Source organism: Rhinolophus hipposideros (assembly GCF_964194185.1).
Source record: "Rhinolophus hipposideros genome assembly, chromosome: 8".
Classification (NCBI taxonomy): domain Eukaryota; kingdom Metazoa; phylum Chordata; class Mammalia; order Chiroptera; family Rhinolophidae; genus Rhinolophus; species Rhinolophus hipposideros.
The window spans coordinates 48,426,023-48,442,591 of NC_138054.1; the positions used below are offsets into that span (position 1 = coordinate 48,426,023).

The following is a 16,569-nucleotide window of genomic DNA, read 5'->3' on the forward strand; positions in this document are numbered from 1 at the left end:
TCAGACATTAGTTCTTCTCCAGTAGACCACTAATTAGCTGAATGACCTTGGGCAAATTGCTTGATATTAGTTTTGCACCTATTTCCCTATCAATAAAATGGGACTAAAAAAAATTCTGATCTTATAGCCTTGAAATCAGGATTAAATACAACGTCAACAAAATACAACATACAGAGGCTGGCAACAGTAGCTACCTAATAAACAAAGGCTGTTGTTTTTATTATAGTTATCCAGAGGAAGGAAATTTGTTCTAGCAGAGGGAGATCTGAACTAGACAACCATGCTCAATTTGGGGTGCCACATTTAAAGGGAGTCAGTGACAAAGTGGTAATGGTGTGTGTTCAGAGGAAATCAAATAAGACGGTGAGGAAACTTGGGCTGTGTCCTAAAAACCAGTGTCTTGAAGGAACTGAAGTTGTAAGTTAAAAAAGAAACAACCATAAAATGTCTATTATCACTAGAGGGGAGAAATTGAATCACAATGTCAACATGTCTGGGAAATCAATTGTATATACTCAATATAAATAAGACATTTACAACAATGAAAGCTGTCTGAAGATGGAGGAGGATACCTTACAAAGCAGTCACTTCTTAGAAACTGAAGGTGTTAAAACGTGCTAGAATTCATGTGGTGAGGACTCTGTAAATTGGATTCAAGTATTTAGCAAAAAGGTTAAATGAAATGTTTTCTACCATCCTTTCCAATATTGATATCTGTTTAATTAAAATTCTGTATTAGTTAGGATACTACTGGTTGGTAGTAACATAAAACCCAACTTGAAATTAATGAAACAATAAAGGGAGTTGAGTGGCTTGCAGAACTAGGAAATGCAGAGGTAGGTCAAGCTTCAGATATAGTTTGATCACGGCTCTATCTCCCCTACTTTTCCCACCCCCCAGGTGAGTCCTCTTCTGGATGACTGTCCTCACTCAGACAGTCAGCTGCAACCAGGGCGATATGTCTCTGCATTCATATCCAGTGGGAAGAAAGAGAATCATTTATTCTAACAGCCAAATGAAAGTCCTAAGGTGCTCTGTTATACCAGATTGAAACAAGCAGTATGGCCAAGGGACTACCATGTACTGACTGGCTTAGGTGCAGGCTATTGCCCATCTCTTAACCTGGCAAAGGGAAATTTCTGTTTGTTGGTTTGTCACTCCTTCCAATGGGGAGAGAGATCAAACCCACCCAAACTATCTAGTTGCTAAATAACGACAGAAGGGTAGGTCCTCACAGGAAAATCTGGGTGCTAGTAGGAAAAACAAGAGGAAGAATGGAGAACTTGGTCGGTCTCAGCAAGAAAAAGACGGCACCCTCAAAAACTAAGTAATTGGAGACAATTTTTTAAAGAGACTATCTATAAAAATTTAAAGAAATCCTATGGCTAGCAACAATCCCCCATAACCCCTAGGCCTAAGGAGGCAAGGGGAATGATTACAACAACCCAGCGAGCTTAGTTGCACAGAGAGCGCGACTGGAAAGAAACTGACCTTTGAAAGAGGAAATAGCCAAGCCACAGAAACCTGGTTGAGAGGGAGCTGGGTGAACGGAGGCTCCTCTCTCTCTCTCCTCCGCCCTTTCATCACCCACTTAGTGGCTCTGGCCAAATGCAACCAGAAACCAGAGGATGAAAAAGCCTTGCTAATGCAATTGCCAGCACAGGTTAGCCTCCCAGGACACAGAGCAGGTGAGAAGGGTAGATAGAGACAGAGCTGGAGAACAAATGCGAGATATCCAGCACAGCAAGCAAGGATGATCTTCTGCTGAGGATTAGGAGCCAAAATACAGATTTCTAAGCAGTCTGATCTTCCCTCTTAGTGCACTCGGTCCCCTTAGTGTAAGGCAATTGCCGCTTTAGGCAAACAAAATTCAAACAGAGCCAGGGCCCCTCATAAGCAATCTTAGAATCCTTAATTTAGATACTTTTGTTTCCTTTATTTACATGCCTTCATTTGCCTTCTTCAGTCGGCTAAATATAAGGCTTTTTACTCACAGATTAAAAAAAAAAAAAAAAAAAAAAAAAAAAAGCCCTGGAAGCCCCTAAGGGCCACTAGGTATAAGGTAGAGGAGATAAGAAGAATTAAGAGGCAAAATTCAGGGGGCTAGTGAGAGAGACCCCTTTTGCAGAACAGCCTTCCATCAGTTGATCTCATTTAATGCTTCCCTGATCTTCTGAATCTTCTTTATTTAAAGAGCAATTCCCCTAAATACAGCTCCTTCTGGAGCCTCTGACATAAGACACAGGTGCACCCATCAATGATTTGAAACTGGGAAAGTCTCTCCTGCACAAAGCTGATTAGATGCCATTGTACACTTCAGAAGCAACATAGCCTAAATAGATGTTAAAATGCTAGCTGGCAAAACTAAATGCCACCTACCATATTCTTCCTATGGGAAAACGTGTTGCAAGTCCAAAAAATAATTTGTAAGCATAACCCATCATTAATTAGGAAATGGTCTATAAATTACCTGAGGCTACTTTGGACAGCTTGTTAACATCCAGCCAACCACAAAGTACTCCTCTTCTATAATGTGTATTCAGAGCAGAGAACAAGCGTGGCTGAAACACTTGAAGAATTTTTGCCAAAATTAAAAACTTGCGGAGCAAGTGGTGTTGCAGAAAGTACAACGTAAATAGGATTAAAAAAATACATGAAAAATAGAACCCATAATTCAACTCTGATTAACTACATTAGAAAAGAAAATGTATAGATAACTTTTAAGTAGTATAAACTATACTAAGAGAAGTAACTTTTGGAAGTAAGCAAAACGGCATTCTCGATAAAGAACAATTTAAAAATGTGAAAACATCCCAAGATTGTCAAGAAAAGTGGTAAATAATAGACTTACTTTAAGAAGAGGCAATAATTACTGAGTATATTGTTAGAGAAAATAAATAATGTATATCTTTAAATCCCACAGTTAAAGAACACAAAGCATGTGAGAAAATTCTATTTGTTTTTGACTAATATAAAAGCAAAATGGGAATAAGTAGCTTTTTAAAAGAAAACCAACCAATTTCGTACATTTGGTGGTTTGTTATTCTAAAAAGTGCTTGGTTGATAATACTATACTTTCAAATGGGCCTCTGTGAATTAACTATCCAGCTTCTCAATTAACTACACCAGAGTACTTTGAAGTGCAAGTTAATAATACACAAAGTGAGACAAAAGAATGTTTCTTTTATTACTGATCTTGGCTGTTAGCCCTATGCACTTCACATTTTTTTCTAATTACACAATAAAATCTCTATCAGATTTTAAAATAAACACAACGAAAACAAAACACATGTACACCCATACATGTAAGAAAAAAACTGAGTGAACTCAAGAGATCTAGAAATAAATGCCACTGTTGTCTCTATTTTGAAACCCCAACGGCAATGTTATTGAAACAGAACAAGATTAACCATAAAAAGTAAACAATTTATGGAAATACAATCAAAAACACTTATTAGGGCATTACCTTAACTAACCTAAATTCTAAATTCAGAGTTACAAAAGACTATTCACACACATATACCATGGCTATTCTGAAGAAGAACCAGTGTTCACAACATTGTTATTATTCACCATAAATAATTATAGTAATTATATTATTCACAATAAACTAATCACTATAATTACATTCCAAAACACTAACATTCAAAGATATAACTATAAATATCCAAATCACAGTGGTAGGAAGGACTTGGGGATCTACGTATCTTGATAAACCTACAGTAGCATCCAACATAGGACTAATAAGAAATGAGACTAAAAATGTAGGCAGGGGCCAAGTGACAAAATGCCCAGTCTTAGATTCCTATCCTTTCACCTCTTGCTTTTCAAATTGAGGTTTGAGTACTTCCTGGTAATATAGGAGTATTAAAAAAATCGTAGGATAAATATGGTGTATCTTCCATCAGTGTCAAGTTTACAAAAAAAAAATTTGGATGGGAGTTAAACAAGTTTAAGTCACTGTTTTTATATTAAATCTAATTTAACTAAAACATAAATTAATATGAACTTTTCAGAACATGAAGTTTCAAAGCAATGTCACTCTTGCAGAAAGCAATTCAGGTTCCCTATTCCTTATAATTTGAGGAAAAGAGACACACTGATGAACAATTTGAGGAAAAGTTTGAGAAACAGTGCTGGGAATGTGGAGTCAAAAGATTTTTTGGTTTGTTTTTAAAGTAAGAGAGCGACATCAGACTTGTGCTTTGGGACGCTCTCAAGGGAAGCAGTAAGCAGGACGGGCTAAAACATAAGAGACGGGACAATAATGAGGGCAGGTGACAAACAGAAAATTTGTAGTAGTCTGTTTAAGAGATGAAAAGGATATGAACTAGAGTTGAGGCTATGAAAACACAGAGTAATTCAAGAATGCACAGGAGGTTGACCAGACAGCACCTAACTGACAGCACAGTACTGATTCAATGAGACACCTTTTGAGAACTCATTAGTATAAAGGTGTTCCTTTGCGGGGACTAGTATTTCTATAAGGTATTTAATATATGCATCTTTAAAAACTCCCATTTAAAAACAATACTTTCAGTGTGCTTTCTAATCCGAAGAAGTTGTGAGGTGCTACTGTAAATCTGTTACATCAAAAATTAAACAAAATTTGAGTAGGATTTACGAAAACTCTATTTAATAAAGAAAATACCCAGGTTTTCAAAATGTTAAAAAAAAAAATTATTGGGCTCTTACTAATCAGTTACCAACATAGCTTTTCTAGAGACCTAACTATATAGAGTTTGAGAACCCGAATTAGGAATGGCTTTGATCCTTAATGTGATATTCTAAAATAAATGAATTAATAAACAGGCTCTTCTAGAAAAGAACAAGAATTTGAATATTTAAAATAGCTGATTACTTAATAACTGAACAAAAAGTAGTAATTTTTTTTAAACATGTTAGTCATTTCATAACGAGTGAAATGTAGTTTAGCTAGGTGATAATGGATAAAAGGCACAAAATAAAAGTTAAACCTTCATTAGTAAGTTGACAGTAAAATGCAGCACTGAAAAAAAGAGACATTAGAATTGCTAAAAGATAAAATATCAAAATCCTTACAGAGTATATTCATGAAAATATTACAATTTAAGAAAAAGCTGATGAAGTGTTAACTTTATTGGACCAATAAAAATAGCAATTCTCAATCTAAATAATCTAAAGAAAAGACTCTATTTTAATTGCTTTTACAAACTAGCACACTTTGGTCTATTCTACTCATTTATGTAACATAGACCACTGATAGATATATGATTGTAATCAGAAAACTAGGAAAAGTACAAGTACAGAAGATAATGGGAAAAATAAACACTTCTCAAAAAATGTTATATGCAATCAAATATTGATCTGTTTAGATTTTAAAATTACACATCGGAAATATTAAAAGTATTTTGTTATGGAAATCATTATAGAAAAAAAACGTTAGGACAAGTCTGAAAACTAGTCTTTCGGTCCTAACAATTTTTTTTTTTTTTGCTTTTAGATGAGACTCCAGCTCTCAAAAAGTATGGCATAAGAATTTAACTTAACATAAAAATTTAAGGTACTTTATTGTAAAAGACTCATCTAGACATACAGAACATATACAAAGTTTATTCCATAGTTTATGCTTGCTACCTTAGAGAAAATCCTAAGATTTAGGCTAAACATAAATTCCTAAGAGAAAAAAATACTCAAAAATACAAATCAGTGTAATTCTCATAAAACCTCTTTCCATCATGAATACCAGGTAATTAAAACTTTTATTAGACCCTTTGATATATTTTTTTCATGTCTCTTGAGAAGGGAAATAAGCAAGATACTGCAGCAAAGAACGACTAGACAGAAAATTTTGGGTTTAAATATTTTCAGAATTAATGCAAAGAAGTGTGATGAAAATTAGTTGACATTCTACAAAGAATCAAGACACTTCTCCATGTCTCTTCTCCTAAATTATCTACACACACAGCTGCTATTTCTTCAATTTGCTTTAAAAAAAAAATGTCATCTGCCTCTTCTAAGCCTCCCTCTTTCTGAGATTCCTTGCTCTACTTGCGTGGGCAGGGGAAAGCTGCTTCTATGAAATCAGTCCGTTGCAGGTGTTCTTAAACATAACATCACAAAACATTACCTGCCTGATGGGAAGTGGACAATGATAGAACTAAAAGAAGAGTTAGATATATGTACAATACCGACAGAGGCATTTTTATATTGCTTTTTGAAACAAAACTGCCCCTCATGCATATGGGTTATGAAGTTTTATGTCCACATTTATTGTGAGTGGCTATGGATGGTTTAATTACATAGTAATGAGGCATTCGTCTCATTATTTTCTGGATCTTATGTTAAAACTGCCCTGCAATTACCAATAGCCAGCCCACTTGCAATTCCATGCATCCCGGTACAGGAGAAACTACATATATTGGTCCCAATCTGCAACTACCAGGACAGCCTACCCTCCCCAGCCACACAAAATATATAAATTCGAGTTATATGTGAAATACACGTGAATATCTAGAGAATTAAGATATTAATTAATACGTGAAGAATCAAAGAAATGATCTCAATTTTTTTGGTAAAACACAAATGCATACATATACACACACATAGAAAAGGAGAGAAGGGTAATATCCCATTTTAACAATGGTTATCTTTAAGTATCAGAAATATGGGTGATACCTACTTTTACCCCTTTGTGTTTCTCTGTATTTTCTTGCTTTCCTATAAATGAGCATGTAACACTGGCAATAAGGGGAGAAAAACAGTTTAAATACACAGGGTACCAAAAAAAAAATGTGTACACATTTTAAGAAAGGAAAACTATTAAAATTGTAACACTCAATATATACCAATAACAGAAGATGAATACAAGTCACGTTGGACTTCTGCAAATTACAAGAGGTGCTAAAAGTGGTTACCATCAGCATCCAGGCACTTCTGATTACCGTGAACCACTGTTTGAGCAACCGTTAACCAAAGTGTCCACTTGTGTACATTTTTTTGGCACCTGGTATACGTAGAGTTTGTAATCTTAAAGCATCAATTAATCTGAATCAAAGGCACAAAGCAGCCTGTCTTTAAGCTTCCTCCGACTCACTGAGTAATAAATCCTCCAGTAATTGACATGGCAGAAGACGGCTGCCAGGCTCCTCAAAGCGCTGTGATAATCTCTCTATTCTTGGGCCTTCGCAAACTGAGGAGACCAGAGTTGTTTCATACAAACTTGGTCAAGTGCTTCTGCCCCGGGAAAACTCACTCCCAGCTCTCCGTGACCCCGCCCCCCAGGGCACACCCAAGTCCCGGGAACCCCAGGCGGGACCCTCCGCCCCTCCCGAGGCGCTGCCGGAGACCTGGCCCCGAAATCTGTGCTCCACAGGTCACTGACACTCTCCTTCACCCACGTCTTCCCCTACAACTCCCCGATCTCTTCCCCAACACATCCGCCCAACGGTCCATCGGGGAAGCAGAGCGGGCCGGACTCGGAGGCAGCCACCCGATACCCGTGACCTTGGACAAGCCGCCTCGCCTCTCGGAGCCTCAGTTTCCCAATCTGCCACGCTCGCAGGGTGACCTCAGGCTCGGAAAGCGGGGTGGGGGCAGGCTTTGCAAAAGCGACGGACTGTTCTCAGAACTCTGCACCGACCTCCCCCGCCCCCCCCACCGCTCCCAGGCGTCGGGCGCCCGCGGGACCGCAGCTTCCCAGCGCCGGCCCCGTACCTGGCAGCTGCTGTCCTGGGGCAGGTTTTTCACCAGGATTTTCCTGCGGTTGCTCAGCTCCCGGCGCATCCGCTGCAGCCGCGCGGCGACCTCGTCGGGGTGCAGCGCGGCGGGCACGGGGCCGCGGGCGTCCTCGCACGTCTCGGCGGAGGGGCCCGCTCCGCGCAGCTCCGGCCCCGCCGCGCCGCCCAGGCCCGCGCCCCCCTCGCCGAGGCCGCCTCCCGCCGCCGCCGCCGCCATCTTCCCGGAGCCCCGCGGCTGCGGGCTCCTCGGAAGGCTCGAGGGGAAGCGGAGAGGGAAAGCGGGAGGAGGCCCGGGTGGGGCGAGGCGGGCAGAGGCCGCAGGATGGGCCCAGCCGCCCGGAGGGGGAGAGGGAGGGAGGCGGCGCCGCGGCGAGCAGCCTGCGGGGGGGTCGGGGGGCGGGGGGAGAGGAAACCTGAGCGGCGAGGAGGAGCCGAGCACCACCTCGCGGGAACCGCCCCCTCGGGCCCCCAGCCCCGCGCACGGGCGACTCCCGCCCCCCGCGCCCGCCCGCCCGCCCACGTACCCGGGGCGCCACCACCCAGACACCTGTGCGGGCGGGCCGGCCAGCTCCCCCTCCCTGCCAGGCCTCGGTGAACGCCCAGGTTGGGGCTCTGGGGAAGCGGCCCCTCGCCTGCAGCTTCCCGAGGGGACTCGCATCCATCCCAGGCGCCGCACCCCGCACGGCCTCCCTGGGGGACACCGCAGCTGCCCCCGGACGCCCCTCGAAAGTCCCGCGCTGGGGCGGCTCGGGGGGCTGCAAAAGCGAAGTCAGGCTCCTCCAAACCCCTACAGGAGGGCGTCCTGTGGGCTCCAGACGGTAACCCTTCTGTTTGCATATTTGGCGAAGAAGTTTGAGTTCACAATGAAAAACAAAATTTGAGATTTTCTAGGGAGTTCTAAGAGAGATTCTGGAGGAAATTTTATATTTTTGAATAAATCTCATCGCAGAGTATTTTCCTAGCTGTGCGTACGAGAAAGCCTGTGACCTTCAGCCGTCCCTTCGTCCCAGTTGTGCAGTTCCTAAAATGTAAAATCTGGATGGTTGCACATGCGACATATAAAGCAATGCTGAAACAAAGACTAAAATGGAAGAAGAGCCGTGGCAGAGGTCTGAAGAATGAATACCCTCCTGGAACATCAGTTTAATTGAAACTTAGAGAGTTACACTGTAGAACTATACTTAGTCAAAGTGATATTATCAGGTCAAATAATCGGGTAGTCTTTGGAACCAGCCCCAATGACTATATCAGCAAAAAAGAACATGCATCTGAATTGTGTAGCATGCAAATACACGCTCAAAAAAAAAAAAAAAAACCAACTGCTACACACCAATATTATTACGTTATGGAAAATAATAGAAATGAATGTAGCCAAAAAATAAAAACAAAGGGTTTTTAAAAATGCTATGTATAGGGTGTGATCAAAAAATAGGGTAAATGTTTAAATTAAAAAAAAGTTATTACTGTGAAAGACACATTGCCATCAATCCCCCTCAAAATACTCCCCCTCATTTTGAACAAACTTATCCCATCGTTCTTGCCACTTTCTGAAGCAGTTTTGGAAGTCCCCTTTCGTGAGTGTCTTTAGTTGTGCTGTGGTGCCTGCCTCATAGTACTTATATCGTGACCCCACGGTTTTCCAACTACATATATTTCATTTACTCATCACAATAATACAGTTTTAGCTTAAGATCTATGTTTCTCATTTTACATATGAAGAAATGGAGTCTGAGCAGCTTAATTCTAAAGCCCAATCCTCTTAATAATACAAAAAAGATTCATCTGTACCCTCAAAATGATGACTGCTAATATTCCTGAATTTATTCTGCCAATAGATATTCGTATCTTTGACATGATTCTGCAGTACACCTATGTTCACAGCAGCACTATTCCCAATAGCCACAGAACGAAAACAACCCATATGTCCATCTACAAATGAACAGATAAATTGTCACATACATACACAATGGACTATTATTCAGTCATGAAATGAAATAAAATACTGGTACAAGGCAGATGAACCCCCAAAACCCTATGCTAAGTGAAAAGCCAGACACAAAAGGCACATATTGTATGACTGCATTTATACGAAATATCCAGAGTAAGTAAATCCATAGAGATAGAAGACAGATTGGAGAAGGAGGGAATGGGAAGTGACTGCTTAATGCATACAGGTTTCGTTTTGGGCTGATGAAAATGTTTCGGAATCAGACAGATGGCAGTTGACTAGTAAAGTGAATGTACTAAATAGCCAATGAATTGTCTAATGGTTAATTATGTTATTTGAATTTCACCTCACATTTGTTTTAAAAGATATTCTGCAGTTTACAGCTTTGTTACGTACTTTTTATAGTATATTTCTGAGCCTCTTTCTATGCCAATATAATTGAACATCATTATTTTTCATGGCAGCATGTTATTCTATTGTGAGAATTACCATAATTTACATCACTAATCTCCTAGTATTAGACATTTTTATCTATTGTAAATAGCATGGAGATTAATATCCTTGTGTCCATATTTGTGGTCTTAATTTTTCCATGGAATGAAGAATGAGAAGCAAAATTTCTTCATCAAAGAATAACTATATTTAAAGACTTTTTGATATATATTTCCAAACTACCGTCCTCAGTTGTGTGAGAGTGCTCATTTACCTGCTTGCAGGCATGATAATTTGATGTCAAAAGAACATCTCATTTTGTTTCAAATTTTATTGCTTTGATTCAAAGTTATGAACTTTAAATTCCAATTAAGCCCAATTTTGTAGGCTGAGAGATTTTGAAAAGTACGAGTACATTCTTTAAAGTGCGCAGGAAGCATGAATAGCCTTAGCATATGCTCCGACCTGGAGCCACTCCTTAAGTTTCAGAACATGTATTTATCCAAATGAGTACCGTCTTCTTGACAAACATTTATTAAATGTCTCTCACATACCAGACAACATATATAAAGGCACCAATTGTACAGAAATAATAAAATAAGTTTTCTGTATGATAGAGGCTCGATTTCGTTGGGAGAAAACTGTACAATGACAACTAAATGTGATAAATATGCAAACTGAAATGTCAGGAGAAGCTCTTGAAAACAGCGATCTGAGTCCGATTTTAGGGATTGCTTTTGCTGACAATATTTTTTTAAACTGCCTTTTTGGTAGTGACTTTAGAATCTACAGCAAATACTTCTGCATAGTTTCCGTGATAGTGAATGTTCATCGCTTAGAGATGGGTTTGACTTTTGGAAATCATTAAATGTTATTTGAAGCCAAACCTGGTGAATGAATTAGGTGTGGATTATGCTCTTGGGAGTATGATTATGGAATTGAGGTTTGGTGCCCCAAGTGGGACATGATTACAATGTTATCAAGTTATGAAACCAATTTTATTAAGTGGTTACTTGGACAATATTGCTGTGTCACATAAGGTGTTGGCTTTCAAACTTTTGACCCAATCCAGTGGGAAATGTATTTTGCATCACAACCCAAATACACACACATACAGTTGAAATAAAGATTTCACAAAACAACATACCCCTTACCTGATGCAGCCCACTCTAGTATTTTCTATTCTATTCCTTTTCGTTTAATAAACACTAAATTGGGGTGACACTAAATTGATTTCATGTGCCACTAGTAAGTCATTAAATTTTGATAAACCCTGCTCTAGATTTCAAACTAACTATCTTTCCTTATTACTTTAGCTCAGTTGTTTTTGAGGAATTCAGGAAAATAATAGAACCTACTGATTTTAAATTATTTAACCAAATTGATTATTACTGCCACATTAAAGAAATGGGTGGGAACCGCAAAGACTTGAAAATGCTACTATAATTCCAAAGAGTTCCTCCCATTTCAGGTTTTAGCCTGACAGCAGCTTCTGTGGCAAATTAAAGAAACATTCTAATTTGATGCAGGATTACAATTACCAAGTGGAAACGTATTCATCAACACCCACAGATAATTATCATGATCTATATAATTACCTTGTTCTTAAAACATGAGCCATGTGCTCACTTTTGCCTTTATTTTTAAAAATATTGGTGGTTATTTTTGTGTATTTTTAAAGCTCTGAAATTGGGTAAGATGTTGGGGGAGTTTAATAAATATCAGTTTATAATAACAATAATAATAATAATAATAATAATAATAATACAGCCTCTTGTATCCAAACAATCTTATGCTTACATATGGATACTATGGTAATATGACAAAAACAAGTTAAGCAGGTTAAAAGACTTTGTAAACTGTCAAAACGAAACTTTTAGTTATCATTTACTCATTCGATTATAGATTGAATGCCTACAATGTACCAGGTACTGTATAACACACCAAAAAGACCATTTTTGATTTTTATTCATAAATGGCCTTTATTCATAAGTGGTCTTTTCCCTGGGGAAAGTTATTTTAATTCAGTAATTTCAATTTGGCATGATAAGTACTATGAATAAAGTACTCATAATAGCACAGAGGGGTGTTTGATTTTGACTTGGGAGAAGGTATCATGAGATGGTGGGTCTTGAAAGACAAGTAGGAGTTCTCGAGATGATCAGCAGCATGTACTGAAACAGGGAACAGAAAGAGACCCAAAAGCATCAAAGAGATTGGCATGTTCATGCAATGAAAAGTTTGGTGTTAACGAAGGCTGTGCTACTTTTAGGAGAGTAGCAGGAAATAAAGGAGAAAGGTAGCATATGTCACACCATTTTAAGAAGTTGATTCCACTTTAAGGCAATGCTGTAGTATGGCCTAAAAGGCAATCCCATAGAGAAAAGGAATAACAGAGGCTCTTAGGCAGGGAAATGACATAATCGGATTTCACTTCTTAAAAAATAATTCTGACAACAATGGAAAGAATGAATTTAGCAGATCTGATGTCAGAGAGACTACTTATAAGTCTTTTGGAACAAAGTAAAAACACTTGAGGGCTTATTGGAGTAAAATAATAGGAATATTAAGCTTTACGTAGGTCATCTAGGTAACCTATGTGTGTTAAGTGTACAGAGCTCTACAGAGGTGACCTAAGCTTTTATTCTTTGTTTCATTTTTCCTTATATTATTTAATTTTAAACCTTATAATCAACATGTGATGTAGCTACTACATACCTATTTACCAATGAGGAATCAAAGGCAGAGAAGGTAATATGTTCATTCATACAGCCGGCAGAAGCCCCAGGATTCCAATGCAAACCCATCTGATTTGGGAGCCCAGGTATGTGAACTGGTGTAACTATAGCTGGAGGAGGATATAATGATGGAGAGAGCAGGATCAAGAGTTAAAATACCTGGATTCAATTCTGTGTAACTGGAGCAAGCTATTTAAAGCCCACGAGAGGGTAATTCGACAGAGCCTCAGACTCTTCAACTCTCAAACAGAGATAATAACAGCACCCACAGGCTGTTATTAGAGGCTACGATGAGGATTAGATGAGGTAATGTATGTATAGGGTTTCGTAGAGTGCTAAAGTCAAGGGCTAGATATTAGGTTGGTGCAAAGGTAATGGCAGTTTAAAAGGTTAAAAATAATTGCAGTGCCGGCCTGGTGGCTCAGGCGGTTAGAGCTCCATGCTCCTAACTTCGAAGGCTGCCGGTTCGATTCCCACATGGGCCAGTGGGCTCTCAACCACAAGGTTGCCAGTTCAACTCCTCGAGTCCCGCAAGGGATGGTGGGCTGCGCCCCCTGCAACTAGCAACGGCAACTGGGCCTGGAGCTGAGCTGCACCCTCCACAACTAAGATTGAAAGGACAACAACTTGACTTGGAAAAAAGTCCTGGAAATACACACTGTTCCCCAAAAGAGTCCTGTTCCCCTTCTTCAATAAAATCTTTAAAAATAAATAAATAAATAAATAATTGCAAACACCGCAATTACTTTTGCACCAACCTAATAAAAAGGCAGTTGTAATAATATTCATAATACTATTTATTAATTACTTCTAAAAGGTTTGATGACTTATTGGATGTCAGTAAAGAGAAAGAAGTTAAAATGGTATCATGGTTTCCAATATAAGACATCAGATATGTGGTAATGCTGCAGCTGAAAGAGGCAACAGTGTAAGAAGTAAAGACTCCAAGCTCCATTTAGGCATCTGAGCTTCAAACACAGTGAGACATGTAGACAAAAACATCCAGGAGACAGTCTAAAATTGGTGAGAGATCCAGGCAGTTAAAAAACGCGACTGCATGAGATCATTCAGACTGCGCGTGTAGATTGAAAGAGAAGTCCAAGAAAGAGGACTGTAGGGAACATTTAAAGGCCAGCAAGAAAAAAGAAATGGAAGGTACTTGGCAGTCCCATGAAGACTCTGCTTTTCTATTTATGAGCCCAGCCTATGTAAAGTGAGCCAAGTAAAAGTGAAAACGGTGTCTGGCAAACACAGTGGGATTCCATTAGTTATCGTTCGTTCCCTGTACTCTTACCTCCCGTTACCTTCATGGCGTTCTCTAGCTCCTGATCCTCCGTTCCCGCTCTCTGTTATAGCTTCTGGCACATCCCCTCCTTGGCTTCTGTCTTCACGGTATGGACTTCCGTCTTGGATCACAAGCTGAACCAACCCACCCCTCACTGCTTCCTGCTACTGACCTTGCATTCCATTATACACCAGTAATAAAAGAAACCAAAGGCAGAAAGGAAAAAAAAAATGGAAATGAACTAGAAAGAGTGGCTTCAGAGAAGCCAACAAAGTAAAACGTTTCAAGGAGCATAGTCAACTTGTCATGCAACAGAGAAGACAAATAGAATAAGGATGGAAAGGAGGTAATTGGATTTGGCAGCTAGGAAGGTCCCAGGGTCTTTGAATGAGAGCAACTTGAAGAAAGTGGTAGGGACAAGAGACCACTTTTGAAAAAGAATTGATGACATAAACTTTATACCCTCTAATTTTCTCCATGAAGTAGAAATAAGATAATCCTTTGATAGATTTTAGGAGGAAATTAAAATGTTTTAGTCCATGCAGATTAGTGCAGCCACTATGGAAAACAGTATGGAGGTATCTCAGGAATCTGAAAATGGAACTACCCTATGATCCAGTAATTCCACTCCTAGGTATCTACCCGGAGAAATCCAAAACTCCAATTCAAAAATCTGTATGCACTCCTATGTTTATTGCAGCACTTTACACAATAGCCAAGATATGGAAACAACCAAAATGCCCATTGGTAGATGACTGGATTAAGAAGCTGTGGTACATTTATACAATGGAGTATTACGCAGCCATAAAGAAGAAAGAAATCTTATCATTTGCAGCAACATGGATGGATCTAGAGAACATTATGTTAAGTGAAATAAGTCAGAAAAAGAAAGACAAGTACCATATGATCTCACTTATATATGGAATCTGAAGAAAAGACTATGTGAATGAACTAATCAGAGACAGTTTTGGGGACGCAGAGAAAAAACCGAGAGTGGTTAGATGGGTGTGTGGGAGGGGGCTGGGGATAAGGGGAAAGGTGAAGGGATTTGGAAGCAGCTGGTAACCACAAGATGGCCTCAGGGTTTTTTTTGAAAATTAATTTGGGGAAGGTATTCTATAATGTTGTAAAGATTTTGTTGGGTATCCGATGGACATGCGTCCTATTTGGGAGACCACCTCAGGGATACTGTGGATACCTGATCATGGCATTGTACACCAGAAGCTAAACATTAATGAATGCCAACTATAATTTTATATATATAATGTGATGGTTCAGTGTGAGGTCGGAGGGATAGTGGATGGGGGAGGGGGGTTCACAGTATGAGGGATATAAATGATGAACGTCTAAGTATTACCTTGTTTTGTACACCTGAAACTAATAAATAAATAAATTAATTTAAAAAAAATAAATAAATAAAAATAAAATAAAAAAAAAATGTTTTAGTCCATATAGGTGACCCACATATGTTCAATTCTCACAACCACCACCTGGAGTGGGCATTATTATGCCCATGTCATATAATAGGCAACTGACATAATGAAGTCATGCAGCTAGAATGAAGCAAAATTAGAACCCAGGTCTGTGAAGTATTGATGCAGTAATAACAGAGGTAGTATTATAAATATTGTATATAAGTATACAATAATGGTAAAAATAAATAAGATGGTAGTGCTGGTAATAAGAAAGGGATGAATGCTTCTGCTGCTTAAAATTTAACTGCAAGTAATAGCCTCCTATCTAACTTTATGCCATAAAATGCCCTGCCTATGAGTACCTACAATTAAATGATGCTAAATACAAATGACTTTCTTAGTTTCAATTTAGCCACAAAGTATCATTCATAGACTTTCCTTTTATTATAATCTAAACATATCGTTAAGATATTTATCAACCCTTATTACAATTCATATTTAGTTTTATTTCTAAAGTTAGGAAAGATTCTTTGGAGTTGTGAATATATAAACTAGAAATAGTTTCCTTGAACCTTGAAATGTATTTTAAGTAACACAAAAAGAATTTTACTGTTTGCCACTGAAGTTTAGATTCTTTTGGCACCCTGCTTCCTGAATTACAGAAGTCTAAGGAAGTTGTATACTTTCTATCAAAAATATAATTTAAGAAAAACGGTAGCTATAAAATCCTAGAAAAAGTCACGAAGACAACAGCATGAATATTTGAAAGATAAAGTGTAACCCAGTTATCTAGTAGGGAAATAAACCTTTTTAAATTATAAAGTTTTTGTGTAGATGGAGGGACTTACCATTTAAAAAAATCGTTTTGTCGAAAAAAATTTTTAAAGTATATATAAGCAGTACATATTTGCCTTATAAAACAAATGACACTCAAATGAATTATCCTGTTAGCGATGATTCCAACAATAAAATGATTGCCCTCAGAGTATATTGAGGATTATAGGATAATTTCCTCCTATATTAAATGGCTCCA

The 16,569-nt window shown here is 38.7% G+C and overlaps 1 protein-coding gene across 5 annotated transcripts in view; it reads right to left on the bottom strand.

Moving 5' to 3' along the window:
• RAVER2 (ribonucleoprotein, PTB binding 2) overlaps nt 1-8,018 on the bottom strand; it is a 73,894-nt gene extending 65,876 nt beyond the window's left edge. For 3 of the 5 annotated variants that reach the window (XM_081055917.1, XM_081055915.1, XM_081055918.1), the window contains exon 1: nt 7,696-8,018. In XM_081055917.1, the coding sequence (XP_080912043.1) occupies nt 7,696-7,935 (240 nt within the window). In that variant the 5' untranslated portion in view covers nt 7,936-8,018. The remainder of the gene's footprint in view (nt 1-7,695) is intronic. The other 2 variants (XM_081055916.1, XM_081055914.1) reach the window with 1 other exon arrangement.
• Between the last annotated feature and the right edge of the window lie 8,551 nt (nt 8,019-16,569).